Below are 14,782 nucleotides of genomic sequence, written 5' to 3'. Positions count from 1 at the left end.
ATCAGTCTTTTGTGTTTTCTTATATCTATTACTAACTATGACATCTTATGCAGGCCTTTCTGGACATAATTGAAAAAGACTTGTTTCAGGTGCATATGAAGAAGTGAGTTCTCTATTCCTTTAACTTAATGGAAAAGCAATTCTAGGTGATGGTTAAATTCACTAAACAAAAAAAAAAAAAAAAAAAATTCCCTGTTTTTGGCCAAATGCAAAGAAACATGAGCAGGAATCTGAAAATTCTAATTTCTGCAACTGAAATGATGTTTTTGTTGTCAGAAATATACTGAAACAGTCGAAATCTTTTGGGTGTGTCAATAGTCATAACAACGATTAGTAATAGGCTGTATCCATTGAAGGATTGAAATTCTGAAACATACACATGTTATCTCCAATTCCTTATAGGCTGTATCCATTGAAGGATTGAAATTCTGAAACATACACATGTTATCTCCAATTCCTTATAGGCTGTATCCATTGAAGGATTGAAATTCTGAAACATACACATGTTATCTCCAATTCCTTTGAGAATATGATTCAATTGCTTTTGTCTTGTGCCTTCTATTTCTGTTATCTTATCTGTGGTAAAATCACAAATCAGGGTAGAAAGATGAATATTCTTCTCTTAGTCTACTGGAGGGTCACCCTTGGATGTGGCATATATGTATAAAATCATGTGTCATTGAGTTTTAGAAATATCTGAAAAGAGACTAGCTGGGTGAAGAAGCAGCTTTTATCAGAAGGGAGGGGGGAAGTGAGTTTTGACTTTCACTAAGAGCACATTGTCTAAATTGCACCTGTATTTTCTGTTGTAACAGTTCAATGTGTTATAACGAAGATCAACTTTATGTTTTTTTAAAGTTAAATCTTTGTAAAATGTTTCAAAAGATCTCATCGTTTATTGACACGATTAATTTTTTCTAATAGTATTATGCTTTCTCAAATGCAGTGTCACGTACTTGCGGCTGGATGGATCAGTTGAACCAGAAAAGCGTTTTGATATCGTGAAAAATTTCAATTCAGACCCTACTATTGATGCACTGCTGCTTACAACACATGGTATTATTGTTTGTTCTGTACAGATTTGGGTTAGGATTTCCTTTACTCATTTATAGTCACCATTTGCAGTTGGTGGGCTTGGTTTGAACTTGACATCAGCTGACACCCTTGTATTCATGGAGCATGACTGGAATCCGATGCGAGATCATCAGGTAAAGATGATTCCTTTTTTTTTTCTTTTTTTTTTTTTGGCGGAGTGGGGTAAGTTGTATACTCCACATTGATCTATCAAAGGCTGTGTTTTTCTTCATAATACTTTTGCTAAACTGGGATTATTTGTTCTTCATGCCTGTTATGTGGAGCTTGTGGTGATTTTTCAACCATATGTCCCACTAAATGTGATGAGAAATTCTTCAGTTTCTATTGAGCACCAATGGATCTGCCTGTTTCAACTGTTGCGTATTTTAAGGATTTAGCCGTAGTGACCTGCCAATATTTTTCTGAAAATGGATTTTAAAGAACTGCTTTGAACTGGCTAATTACTGCTGAACAAACTTCCGATTCACTTGTCTGGAAAGCAAAAGCATCCTCAGAAATGACTTCAGCTTCATGGACTGTATAAAATGGTGCCATGTTGCTTTGATATTTTAAATATTTTGTAGTGTCATCGCTGTAACTCAAATCCTTTGAACGACAGTGCACTGGACCTATATGTGTTTTATACTTGACCGCTTCATTATGTACATACCATGCATGTACCATGCCTTGCAAATTTTTTGTTTGGTCTTAAAAGAGTTCTCTGATCACCCCACTCTTTGAATTGGTGTTTCAGAAGTTGGGTCTGATATTTTTGACTAAATGCCATTGACATTGAAATTTCTAGCAGGTTTTGTAAACGTCATATATTGCTTAACATTTCATCAATTGGTTCTCTCTCTCTCTCTCTCTCTCTCTCTCTCTCTCTCTGCATGCATGTGTGTGGGTGTGTGTGTGTGAAGGTATTCCTTTGGGCATTTTGTACTGTAAAAGTTAACGTGATGGCAGATTGAATGTTTATACCCTTCTAACAAATAATTACACCACATGCAGGCAATGGACAGAGCACATAGGTTAGGTCAGCGGAAAGTTGTGAATGTTCATAGACTTATAATGCGAGGAACCCTGGAGGAGAAAGTTATGAGCCTCCAAAAGTTCAAAATGTCAGTTGCTAATGCTGTTATTAATGCGGATAATGCTAGTCTGAAAACGATGAATACAGATCAATTGCTTGATTTATTTACATCAGCAGAAAGCAAAAAGGTATTACTAACTTCAGTTGATGTTGCGTGTGTGTGAAATGACCCAATGGTGTGAACTACTTGTCTGTCATCCAGAATTGGATTGTGTGAGGCGAAGATGTATTTTCATATGCAACATATTGGAGGCCTTAATAATTGAAACCTTATTGGGCATATCCATTTCAAGGCTGCATTAGATCATTATATGCTAGTTAGAATAATATAACATTAAGAAAATGTTGAATTCAAAGAAATTGACTGGATAATATCTAGTTAACGTGCCGTTGAATTATTTTAAAGTTGTGGAGATGCATGCTTCCAGATATTTTTTTTCTTGTCCTCATCATGAAATGTCTGAGTTTCAGGGTTCTACTGCATCGAAGGGTTCTGATGCGGACTTTGATGGAGTCCCGAAATCTGTGGGTGGCGGGAAGGGACTAAAGGCCATCCTCGGTGGACTTGAGGAGCTTTGGGATCAATCGCAGTACACTGAAGAGTACAATCTGAACCAGTTCTTAGCTAAGCTAAATGGCTGATCGTAGCTGTCTGATTTATCCGGGCAAAGTTTTGGATCACTCACTATGAAAGAAGTTCGAGCTAGTTCCTAATTAAAGCTTGAACGGTTGAGCCCTAGGAGCGCACCATGTGTACAGAATTGTATATTAGGAGTCAGATCCCCAGATTTTGACAGTTTAGCCATAATTCTTTTTACCCTTTCCTTCTATATGCTGCGATGTATGAGTGCGAGTTCATGAAAAAAATATGGTTGAGTAGTTAGTCCAGGAGTAACCCTGGCAAGAAAGGGAAAATTGTAAATTTTGGATGATGTATATACATTCAGGTTCTCCATTTGAATTAAAAAGATAAAATCATATTGCTGGAGAAATGTGATCCGTTGAGGCAGTGGAATTGTGAATGTTGTATCAGTTTATTACATATATTCACACACATCCATATGCACCACGGCACCCTAGCTAAATGTTACGTTAGTCCCTTGCCTGAATGTCGACTCCAAAATTCTATTCTTTGTTTTTGTTTTGTTTTGTTTCAGTAATCTGCTAGCGTAAATTATGTAATTGTGACTCATGTTATGATTGGATTTAGAATAGGAGAGAATTTAGTGTATTGAATTTGAAATTTGAAAAAATTAATGTTGCGTTTAGGAGCTAATTAATTTTTATTTGTTACTTTTGTAAGGATATAGATGGATATATCAAATAGTTTTGAGTTAATGAAGAAATTAACTTAATGAAGCCTGATTCAAGTGTCAATAAAATTAAAAAAAATATATGGTAGTATATAAAATCAAATAAGACGCTGCCGGCTGCCCTTAATCCAAACCATGATAGAAGTGTGAAGAAAAACCAAGGGTAGTCAATAGGATTAGAAAAATTACGTCCCCTTCTAACCATTCAAGTCCGGTTCTAACTTCAACGTGGACGGTGGACCCAAATATATTTATATACCTGTGTCGTCGTTGTCTAATCTCAAGTCTCAACCTTAACTGAAAACCCTAGTTTCTGATCCATCATCCATCAGATCGAAATCGAAACTGATAGAAAGATGGCGACAATCAGCCTGAGAAAGGCCAACGCGAGGCTTCCACCGGAGGTGAATCGAGTGTTGTACGTTCGAAACCTACCGTTCAACATCTCGAGCGAAGAGATGTACGATATCTTCGGCAAGTACGGTGCTATAAGGCAAATCCGAATCGGCACTAACAAGGACACTCGAGGAACTGCCTTTGTCGTCTACGAGGACATCTACGACGCCAAGACCGCCGTCGACCACCTCTCAGGCTTCAACGTCGCCAACAGGTACCTCATCGTTCTCTACTACCAGCAGGCCAAGATGAGCAAGAAGTTCGACCAGAAGAAGAAGGAGGAGGAGATCACCAAGCTCCAGGAGAAGTACGGAGTTTCCACTAAAGATAAGTGAACCAAAACTCTGTTATTTATGCTAACAAGAATAGCTTCACCATTTTGGTTTGTGTTTTCTGGACTTTGTAACATTGAAAATTCCTTCCAAATTGATGTTGTAGGCAATCATATGAGAATTTCGGATTAGAAACGAGCTAAACAAGACATTCATATATGGTTGCTTGTGAAATTTTAGTCTCTGTTTATTTTTAGTATTATCTAGTTTGTAATCTTCATCTGATGGAATTGATGATATTGGTAACATACAAAAAGGGTTGTGGAGTTTCTGCAACAGAGAAAGCAGATTTGTGATGAATCTAAACAGCTAATGTGGAGGGTTTTTTTTTTTTTTTTTTTTTAGATTTCTGCTTTCAGTTAGATATGATTTGAGTCTTGTTTGTTTGTGAAATTTATTCTGTAAGTGTATCTGATAGTGAAATGCAGGGGAGAACGGAGTTCCTACAAAATTAGGTTTTTAAAATCCGGCAAGTTGCTTTACCTTAATTTTATGATTTGCTCAGTTCAATTTTATGCAAGTTCGAAATTGTTACCCTATGAAGTATAGCTGAACTGGTGGGTTTGATTAGGATAGTTGTTTATGGTGACATATAGTTGTGGTGGTGGATGAATTCATGCATGAGATGTTCTATTGGCCTTTGAGACAATCTCGGTGTAGCACACAATTAGAAAATAAAAAAATCAAAAACTGGGATTTTAAAGTTTTATATATTATTTACTCAATTCACTTTGTTATATAAGAAGTTTGAGTACTGTATCAAATATGGTGCTTCACTTTGTTATATAAGAAGATTGAGTATTGAGTATCAACTATGGTGTCTTTGTGTTCTGACAAACACAATGCTTTAGGATCAAAGAAAATGCAACCTCCATGTTCTTTCCCCTAGTTTTTCCCAAGGAGCCGAAGGATCCAAATTTTTGCATTCGCACTTTCTTTTGTGTCAAGAAAATATGGATGAACTAAAAAGAAAACCATCGCTGATCAGTTTCCCAGAAGGGGTCACCCTTGCCAATTCCTGTCAGCCCTTGGAGATGGGGTATATTGCTAAATTTTCACCAAAAAACAGCTAGTCAAGATTCTCTATGTTTCATGAACCTAATTCCTAGAGGATAGAGGGTTGCTAAATATCATCCTCCTTTTTTGTCAATATTGTATTTTTATTTTCATAGTAAAATGATGATATATGCAATATAGGCTGTTTAACAAGGTAGTTCACAAAAGCTATATATATATATTTTTTTGAAGGGTAAACAAAAGCTATATATTATGAGAGTTTTATGTGATATTGTACGGTACTTGAAATTTTTGTTATTTTTATGTTTTTTATTTTTTTGTCGATGGTGGTGTTGGACCCTCTTAGAGCACCCCATGATCCACCACGGGCACATGCAATCTCCCTCCCATATGTACCGGGCAATTACCGAGAAAATTCCCTGGGGTGACCTCAAAGGGATTCATACTTGTATTATTGAATATATGTTTTAGGTGCATGTCCAATCAGACATGTACAACATATTTTCTCATATGCATGCTAGGTGTGTGTGACCTAATTAAGTCATGGATTCGGAAGAGAGAATGAATGCGAGGAATTCTAAAGTGAAGATGTTTGTAGCTGGAGTCTCTCTTAGCGTGCTCTCACCTGTAAGTGCTAGGTTCATTTGTTCATAATCTTCCACTAATGATTTCTCTATGTGTTAGTTATCGGCAAGGAAATTTCCATCAAAATTTGCATTTTTGATCCATGACATATATGCAAATTGTCAACTGCACAGGTGATTATTGGGTGCTTGCTTAGATGAGGCATTGTTTAGTGTGTACAAGTCCTTGGCATATCAATAGGGTTCTTGGGCCACTCTCACAGTTTATTGGAGCATGGTTTACTTGAGGTAAGGTATAGTTGTGGTTGGTTAGTGATGACTGCAAATGAGCAAAGTAATAGGGGTAAAACTGGTGACTGTTAGTAGACATGTTATGATAAAGCATTCCTTTCATGTTTGGTTATGAAATTTATACAGGTGGTGGGTGATGTGTGATGATCATTGATGCATCTCGATCTACAAGGGTATATCATTGGTCATTGCAACCTATCGTCTGCAGGAACAGAATTTTTAATCCATTTCGACTTTATATTTATGTGCTACTACTCAGCTGCACTTTTTGTATGGTACCTTATCTTTTTATGGAAGATTTTATTTATGTCATTTGGGATTTGATTCTACAAATTTATAGAATCGAACCTCGTTTTTGCTTCTCTGAGAACTAAGTTGTAAATGGAAGTTGTTACTTGTCACTTAAAATTATTGTAAGATGAAGGCCAAAACATTTCATTTCACGGATAATTTTATCAGGAGTGTTTCTGTATGTGTAGATTTTTTCAAACTAGCAATCTACCAATAATTAACACAAAATATGAAAAGTGTGATTGTAATCTACCCTTTCATACATGTATACATGTGCCTCTACATTATTTATTTATTTTTTATTAGGGAAGTATTCAAACGCCTCCAACCTCTCCCATCGGATTTTGTGCACTTTCGGTGCCCATCGGATAAGTTATAGTAGTATAAGTTATAATTGTTGGGTTAGAGGGATTCGGCCCTCTATAATTTCTACCGGGGAGGGATGCATGCTAAGATTTAGCAAAGGAAGGAAAAAATTAAAAAAAAAAATGTGGATGAAGTGCCAGCCAGACTCAAAGCTCTCTACGGTTTCTGTAGGGGAGAGATGCATGCTAAGATTTAACAAAAAGGAAGGGAAAAGAAAGCGGATGTGAACTGTGAAGTGCAGGCTTGTGCTAAGTTTTGGTTTGGTGAGGTAAAAATTGACACGCAAGTGTGATGCATGTTAGGTGTGGTAGTGTTTTCCTCTAAAGCCCACACTAACTTCCAATTATCTAACTCCCTCCTAAGCATTAAAAAAAAAAAAAAAAAAAAAAAAAAAGGAAGTTACTCTGAATGAACCATGCCATCTTTCAGGTTGGAAGGTTTTGTGCCTCGAATTTTATGTCCGAAAAAGGGTTACTTTGTGACACAGGAAAGATGACTATTTTTTTTTTTTTTTCTCAAAGATATTTTTTAGAAGATAAGAGGCTGATACCGCTAGATCACTAACCCGAAAAATCAAAGGATGGTTATTAACCATTACATGTGTCAATAGGTCACCTAAAAACCCTATCATCAACTTACTAATCTCCTAATTTTGAAAATAAAAATAAAAAATAAAAAAATCTCCTAACTAACCTAATTTTCTTCCTCCAAAATTCCCTCAACCGTAACTACCCCTAAAATCTCTCAATGATTTTAATCCTCTGTAGCTTCCCTAAAAATCTCCCAAACAATTCAACGTCTACCCTACAATTTCAAATCAAGAAAAAAAACTTATTATATTGAAATGATTCGACTCTCCTAAACCCTAAAGTTGAATTTCTTTGAAGTCTTCTCCTTCTAGGACCTCGTGTAGGCGGGATCAATCCTGGTAATGCTTCCTTTCTTTTATCATCATTAAAATCATATTCAATATATATATATATATATATATATATATATATATATATTTATGAATATATTTAAATTTAAATTATGCATCATACGTAACTTTTCAGCTTATCACTTCACAAATCTTTTCAGTTTTATTTTACGTATCTTTTCAGTTTATCACTTGATCCTTCAATTGCATTTTAAGGGTTGATTACTCTATTTTTTTATGCAGCAAGGAGAGGGCTTCATCAAAGTTCAAATCACTCATTTTCGGTCAGTGCTATTTAGAATATATTTAATTTTCACATTTTTCTTGCCAATAAGTCTTTTCTCTTTTCCAAGATTATTTCATTCTGCGTCCGGATCTCTGGGTTTTTCGTTCTTTATATATATATATATATATATATATATATTTGTGTGTGTGTGTAAATATGCTTCATGACCAGCCATCAATAACCCATCATATATATCTGATTAAAAAGAAATGTAATTTTTTAAAATCAATAATGCTGACTTATAATAGTATCGCGTATAAACATGTTCAAACATCAGCATTTTTATTATAATAGCAATTATTGCTGTAATCGGAATTAATTGAGTAGGAATGAAGGCAATTAAGCTGACTTTGTTTATATATATATATATATATATATATGTATATTATGTATATAGGAGGAGGAGGTGATGGATACAGGCGGCAGCCGTGGAAGCAATAATAATGTAGAAGGGAAATTGTTAGAAGCAGGCTGCGGCCACCACCACAACCACCACCATCACCACCACCACCACCACCTCCCACAATTTCCTAAGGTTGCACTGTTATTCACGATGGTATCTGTTTCATGTCTCATTCTTTACAGTTCGTCCGATCCTTTCCAGTTCTTGCCCATCTCCATTCAAAAGCCATTGTTCTTAGTAAGTTCTGTTTTTTTCTCTTTAATATACCATTCATGCTTAATGTACTTCCTTCCAATATTTTCATACTCTTTTATATACATTCTATAGTTGAAAAAACCTTCCGTATGATTTGTGCTATTGTCACGAGTAACATTTCAATGTGTCATTAATTTTTGTGTTCTAATCCTACTTTTGAAGTACAACAAAAAAATGCAGCCATGGCTGAGATATAACAGTGATTAATTTATTATAACTACTTTAAACAAAGCATGGGTGGGGCCCAGTGGCACCCAATTCAACATTCATCTCTTCTTGGAGAGCTTCAAAATTAGGAACCAAACTCGAAGGATTGGTTGTGTTGCCAACAATTATGATGTTTATGAGACGGAGACTCGGGCTAGGGCTATCACTATGTTGAGGCCTAGAGAGTGCGAAATTTTGAGTGAGTGAGTTTGAAGGCCCAAAACTTATTAGGGGCGAGTTTAACAAAATCATAGGTGTAAAATATTTAAGAAAAAAAAAAAAAATCATAGGTGTAAAATGAAAATTTCAAAGAAAATCAGTGGGGGCTTCCGCCCCCATAGGGTCCAGGGTAGGGAAAAATAATTACATAGCCAATCACAGTTCGACATGCAATCAAAACATTTCAGGATGGTCGGGTCGATTTCAGGGTAGGTCGTCCCTGTTTTTGTTTGCATGTTAATGCATGTGTTTGTGTACTTGCAACAAACTCATGCATTACAGTTCGGAAAAAAAAAAAAAAAAAAAAAAACCTCATGTATTCTATAATCGAAAATAATTTTCTATATGATTTATGCTATTGTCACAAGTGACATTCCATTTTGTCATTAATATTTGTGTTCTAATATAAGAAATCAGTACCGCTAGAGGAGGTTCTGCAAAATGCAGCCATGCCGAACAGAACAGTGATTCTAACTACTCTAAATGAAGCATGGGCAGCGCCTAATTCAACATTCGATCTCTTCTTGGAGAGCTTCAGAATCGGGAACCAAACTCGATGGCTTTTGAATCATTTGGTGGTTGTAGCGTTGGACCAACAGGCATACTCTCGTTGCTTAGCTTTGCACCCTCATTGTTATGCTCTCACCACCAAAAACGTCGACTTTTCAGCCGGTGAGGCGTTTTTCATGAGCCCTGACTACTTGAAGATGATGTGGAGAAGGATCAAGTTCTTGCACTCAGTTCTTCAAATGGGTTATGACTTCGTTTTCACGGTACTCTTCCCCCGCCCCCCCCCCCCCCCCCAAACACATACACAATATAAATATATATATGTTTGTGTGTGTGTGTGTCTATTATATACCATGAAAACAAGGATTGTGATACTTGGTGATGACCCATTGGGCCATTATACACACGCAAATACTATGAGATAATATATTATTGTAATTAGATTTTGTATTAAGAATATATTGTATGATCCCTAATGGGAACCAAATTTATATTAGCTTGTTATGTAACTTTTCTTTTTCCCTATAGAATCTGTTTCAAAATTATGTAAAATACTTTTATTTTGTTTAAATTCTCGCCTCCAGGATGCTGATATAATGTGGTTTCGAAATCCATTTCCCCGATTTTATCCAGACGGGGATTTCCAGATCGCGTGTGACCAATTTCGGGGCAACTCATTCGATTTGAACAATAACCCAAATGGAGGTTTCAACTATGTAAAATCAAACAACAGAACGATCCGTTTTTATAAGTTTTGGTACGAATCGAAATGGAATTACCCGGGAATGCATGACCAGGATGTGCTCAACAGGATAAAGTTTCATCCTTTCTTCCAAAGGATTGGAATACAAATAAGGTTTCTGAATACAGCTCAGTTTAGTGGATTTTGTGAGCCCAGCAAAGATTTTAATGTAGTGTGTACAATGCACGCAAATTGCTGTTTTGGTTTAGAAAGCAAACTTCATGACCTCGCTCTTGCACTTGAAGACTGGAAAAAATATATGTCATTGTCAACAAATAAAAACGCATCACAGCCAATGTCATGGAGGGTTCCACAAAATTGCAGGTACGATATACTATATGCTTTGTCATTATTCCGTCAACATCTGAACACATCAACTATGTTTCATAAATTCGGAGGTCCTAGGTTTTATTCTCACATAATGCAAAAACATTTGATTTTAAATGATGTGTGTAATTTACATTTCAATATCGTGTACAGAAAGCTACGCAAAAAAAATTTGAATATCCTTTTGGACCAGCTCCCACAAATTTTTTCAAAATATACCCGAGATACGATACCTATATTTGTACATCCTATATATATATATGTATGCGTATAAGAACATGTCACTGGTTAATACAGAGAAAGAAAACGCATCAACATATGTTATTTGTTTTGTTTTAAAATGTCTAACACTGTTTTGTTTTTTGGTCATTGGACCGCAGTGTTGCATGGCCTCCGAAACAAATCAAGAAGACAGCTCCTAAAGGAAGTTAGAGAACAGTTTACGTTTGGAAGTAGGAAGGTGAAATGCTTGAAGGTAAAGCAAGTTTTGTTTCATTTTGCTGCTTTATTTATCTTTCTTTAGAGAACCTCCATAGAAAACTTTAGTATAGTCTGGTTGCCAATGGATATTTCATTTTTATTACTTTGCTTTTGTAAATTTTAGTTCCTTGTATTGGTTTTATTTTTTTCTATTTTCTTATTTTTTAAACTATGTATCGTATATTTGTTGTAAAAGAAACAGAGACATAATGCACCATCATGGTGGTATTATATTATGGTCAAGTATTTTTGTTAATAAAAGTATACAAACAGGCAAAATTCAAATTTTTTCTACTTTGTGTAACAATTTATCTTACCAAGTGATGAAGATTGAGTTTGATTTTTTGTATTTGTTTTTTGTATATATAAGCCATTTAACACATATTTTACCTTCATTCATGTTACAGGTCCTTAGATGAAGCTCCACCAATTTTCAGCAGGTTCTTCCATCAGATTATGAAGCTCTTGAATTAAGTAGCTCTTTTTTGTATATTTTTTTTTTCTATGAAAAAAAGAAAAAGAAAAGGGGAGTCAATGTAATGGAATATGTGATTTTTGCGTCTTTCAATCAAATACTCCATATATAGGAAATGTTATAGAGCAACTATATATTTCATACCAACTTAAGTTTTTGTGTGTGTGTATATTTTTTTTTTTTGCTTTTTTTGAAAATTTCTCTTCTTTCCCACATCATTAACTAGTAAAAATAAATGGACAACATAAAATAAATGAGTTGCCAGAACCCCTAACTAGTATTTTTTTGTTTTTGGTAAGTAGAACCCCCAACTAAGTATGCTAAAACGTATACACACACACACACACACACACAAAAACTGAGTTTAGTAGAGTATCATAGAGCAGCTAATATATATCAATCTACAAATAATTAATCAACATTATATATGGTACAACACATTTATTTTTATTCTAGACAAATGACACATTAATAAAATTTAAGTCATTTACAGTAAAAGTTGAGGCAAAAAGTCACACATAATGAGAATGGTGTACTTATTTAAAAAAATTATGTGACTCAATTGACCAAACAATGTCAACTACGATAAAGAATGACGATCAAGTAATAATTAAAAAGGAACTGCATACAATTCTCGTAGAAATATATATTTTAAACAAAAAATAATAATAATTACTAATTTACAACAGCAAACAGTTCATAAAATTGTAAAGTGCCTTACAATTTTAAATCAAGAAAATTGTATTGAAATGAGTTTTAGACTCGTATATAAAACCCTAGGTTGTATATGTCTCAAGTCTTCTCCTTCTAGAATCCCAATTAATATACATTATTAGATATATATCAACTATCAAGACAAAAGTACATATATATATATATATATACACACACATCCGTGATGCGTGTCTTTAATTTCAGCTTTTAACACTTGCGTTTTAAGGTTTTGATTACTTCATTTTTTTAAGCAAGGAGACCGCTTCATCCAAGTGAAAATAATTCATTTCCGGTTAGTATTTGCTATTTATTCTTCTCATAGAATATATTTTTTTAATATATTCTATTAAAAAAATATACACACACAAAAAAATATACACACACACAAAAACTTAAGTTGGTATGAAATATATAGTTGCTCTATAACATTTCCTATATATGGAGTATTTGATTGAAAGACGCAAAAATCACATATTCCATTACATTGACTCCCCTTTTCTTTTTCTTTTTTTCATAGAAAAAAAATATATACAAAAAAGAGCTACTTAATTGGCATTCTGGTGATGAAATTAGAGATTTCTCTTCTTTCCCACATCATTAACTAGTAAAAATAAATGGGACAACATAAAATAAATGAGTTGCCAGAACCCCTAACTAGTATTTTTTTGTTTTTGGTAAGTAGAACCCCCAACTAAGTATGCTAAAACGTACACACACACACACACACACACACACACACACACACACACACACACACACAAACTGAGTTGAGTAGAGTATCATAGAGCAGCTAATATATATCAATCTACAAATAATTAATCAACATTATATATGGTACAACACATTTATTTTTATTCTAGACAAATGACACATTAATAAAATTTAAGTCATTTACAGTAAAAGTTGAGGCAAAAAGTCACACATAATGAGAATGGTGTACTCATTTAAAAAAATTATGTGACTCAATTGACCAAACAATGTCAACTACGATAAAGAATGACGATCAAGTAATAATTAAAAAAGAACTGCATACAATTCTCGTAGAAATATATATTTTAAACAAAAAATAATAATAATTACTAATTTACAACAGCAAACAGTCCATAAAATTGTAAAGTGCCTTACAATTTTAAATCAAGAAAATTGTATTGAAATGAGTTTTAGACTCGTATATAAAACCCTAGGTTGTATATGTCTCAAGTCTTCTCCTTCTAGAATCCCAATTAATATACATTATTAGATATATATCAACTATCAAGACAAAAGTATATATATATATATATATACACACGCACATCCGTGATGCGTGTCTTTAATTTCAGCTTTAACACTTGCGTTTTAAGGTTTTGATTACTTCATTTTTTTAAGCAAGGAGACCACTTCATCCAAGTGAAAATAATTCATTTCCGGTTAGTATTTGCTATTTATTCTTCTCATAGAATATATTTTTTTAAGGACTTAGCTATTTGTATCACGTGATTCACGTGTGCTTATGTCTCACGTTGCCTAATATATTAAGGAGAGAGCTTTGAGAAATTGGCATTCTGGTTGAGCAATCTCTAATTTCATCACCACACTCTTGCACTAATTAATGTTATATAACTATATTAAACTACATAATATGTATGTGTGTGTGTGCGCGCGCGTATAAATAATAACAAATATTTTGCCCCACTGTCCCTTCCACTGTTCCATCTCTAGTTGAAATATAAATTTTCAGGATTGGAAGCTGCTCTCTCTATTTATACAGTATATACACATATGATCTATATTGATGAAAGAAGTAATTAGTTAATTAAGTTCACTTTGTTTATATGTTTATTATATTATATATATGTATATATATATATATATGGATTCCAGACACTAACAAGAAGAGGAAATTCAAAGATCATATGCAGGAGGTGATGGATACAGGCCGGGGCAGCCGTGGAAGGAATAACGTAGAAGGGAAATTGTTAGAAGCAGGCGGCGGCCACCACCACCACCACCGAATATCTCTGTTATTCACGGTGGTAGCTGTTTATTGTCTCATTATATACCTTTCATCCTATCCTTTCCAATTCTTGTCCACCATCTCCATTCAAAAGCAATTGTTCTTATCTGATGTAAGTTCTCTCTTTCTCTTTCTTTTTCTTTTTTTTTTCCTCATGCATTCACTGTAATACTTACTGCAACATATCAATAATTCTGTCATATATTTATACGTATTATCAAATATTAATTCAAGAAAGAACCGAGAAAAATAAAATAAAATGAATCTCAGCACAAGCTCATTAGCACTGTTTTAATGTTAGGAGAGTGTTTTATGTTTTTTGCACTTTTACCGTATTTATAATCAAGTAGATTCATTATATTTGCGTATATGTTATATGTGTGCATGTAAATGCAATTTTTTTTGGTAACTTCAACAAAATCATACATTTTATAATAAAAAATAACTTTGTCCATATGATTTATGCTATTGTCGGATCATATAGTCATTATC

General features: G+C 34.1%; 3 protein-coding genes across 5 annotated transcripts in view; all 3 read left to right on the top strand.

Annotated features, from left to right (window-relative positions):
- Positions 1-3,159, top strand: part of LOC132308812 (TATA-binding protein-associated factor BTAF1) — a 35,340-nt gene extending 32,181 nt beyond the window's left edge. For both annotated transcript variants that reach the window (XM_059807050.1, XM_059807049.1), the window contains exons 25-29: positions 54-103; positions 947-1,056; positions 1,126-1,208; positions 2,086-2,295; positions 2,639-3,159. In XM_059807050.1, coding sequence (XP_059663033.1) covers positions 54-103; positions 947-1,056; positions 1,126-1,208; positions 2,086-2,295; positions 2,639-2,809 — 624 coding nt within the window. In that variant the 3' untranslated portion in view covers positions 2,810-3,159. The remainder of the gene's footprint in view (positions 1-53; positions 104-946; positions 1,057-1,125; positions 1,209-2,085; positions 2,296-2,638) is intronic.
- A 467-nt stretch (positions 3,160-3,626) lies between these two features.
- Positions 3,627-4,410, top strand: LOC132308814 (splicing factor 3B subunit 6-like protein). The gene has a single exon (XM_059807053.1). The coding sequence runs from the start codon at positions 3,837-3,839 to the stop codon at positions 4,209-4,211; it is 375 nt and encodes a 124-aa protein (XP_059663036.1). The 5' UTR covers positions 3,627-3,836; the 3' UTR covers positions 4,212-4,410.
- A 1,320-nt stretch (positions 4,411-5,730) lies between these two features.
- LOC132308813 (uncharacterized protein At4g15970-like) lies at positions 5,731-11,891 on the top strand. 2 transcript variants are annotated; one of them, XM_059807052.1, is made up of 8 exons: positions 5,731-5,852; positions 5,984-6,097; positions 6,227-7,960; positions 8,360-8,602; positions 9,457-9,819; positions 10,141-10,622; positions 11,006-11,100; positions 11,513-11,891. In XM_059807052.1, exons 4-7 carry the CDS (start codon positions 8,372-8,374, stop codon positions 11,055-11,057), a joined length of 1,128 nt encoding a protein of 375 aa, XP_059663035.1. In that variant the 5' UTR covers positions 5,731-5,852; positions 5,984-6,097; positions 6,227-7,960; positions 8,360-8,371; the 3' UTR covers positions 11,058-11,100; positions 11,513-11,891. The 2 variants fall into 2 exon arrangements, with proteins under 2 accessions (XP_059663035.1, XP_059663034.1); XM_059807051.1 differs by having other exon boundaries at positions 5,984-7,960.
- The last annotated feature ends 2,891 nt before the right edge of the window (positions 11,892-14,782 follow it).

This window comes from Cornus florida, unplaced genomic scaffold (genome assembly GCF_030987335.1).
Source record: "Cornus florida cultivar Cherokee Brave unplaced genomic scaffold, ASM3098733v1 CherokeeBrave_3.0.0_Hap2_Chr05, whole genome shotgun sequence".
Taxonomy (NCBI): Eukaryota; Viridiplantae; Streptophyta; class Magnoliopsida; order Cornales; family Cornaceae; genus Cornus; species Cornus florida.
Note: the sequence above shows the minus strand (reverse complement) of the source record. Positions and strands in the feature narration are given on the sequence as shown.

Excerpts from the sequence above, each read along its gene's own strand:
- LOC132308813 (XM_059807052.1), top strand. The coding sequence starts at position 8,372 with ATGGATACAGGCGGCAGCCGTGGAAGCAATAATAATGTAGAAGGGAAA. Across the intron at positions 8,603-9,456 it reads TTCAAAAGCCATTGTTCTTA|AAATCAGTACCGCTAGAGGA; the intron begins GTAAGTTCTGTT and ends TTCTAATATAAG. Across the intron at positions 10,623-11,005 it reads AGGGTTCCACAAAATTGCAG|TGTTGCATGGCCTCCGAAAC; the intron begins GTACGATATACT and ends ATTGGACCGCAG.
- LOC132308814 (XM_059807053.1), top strand. The coding sequence starts at position 3,837 with ATGGCGACAATCAGCCTGAGAAAGGCCAACGCGAGGCTTCCACCGGAG.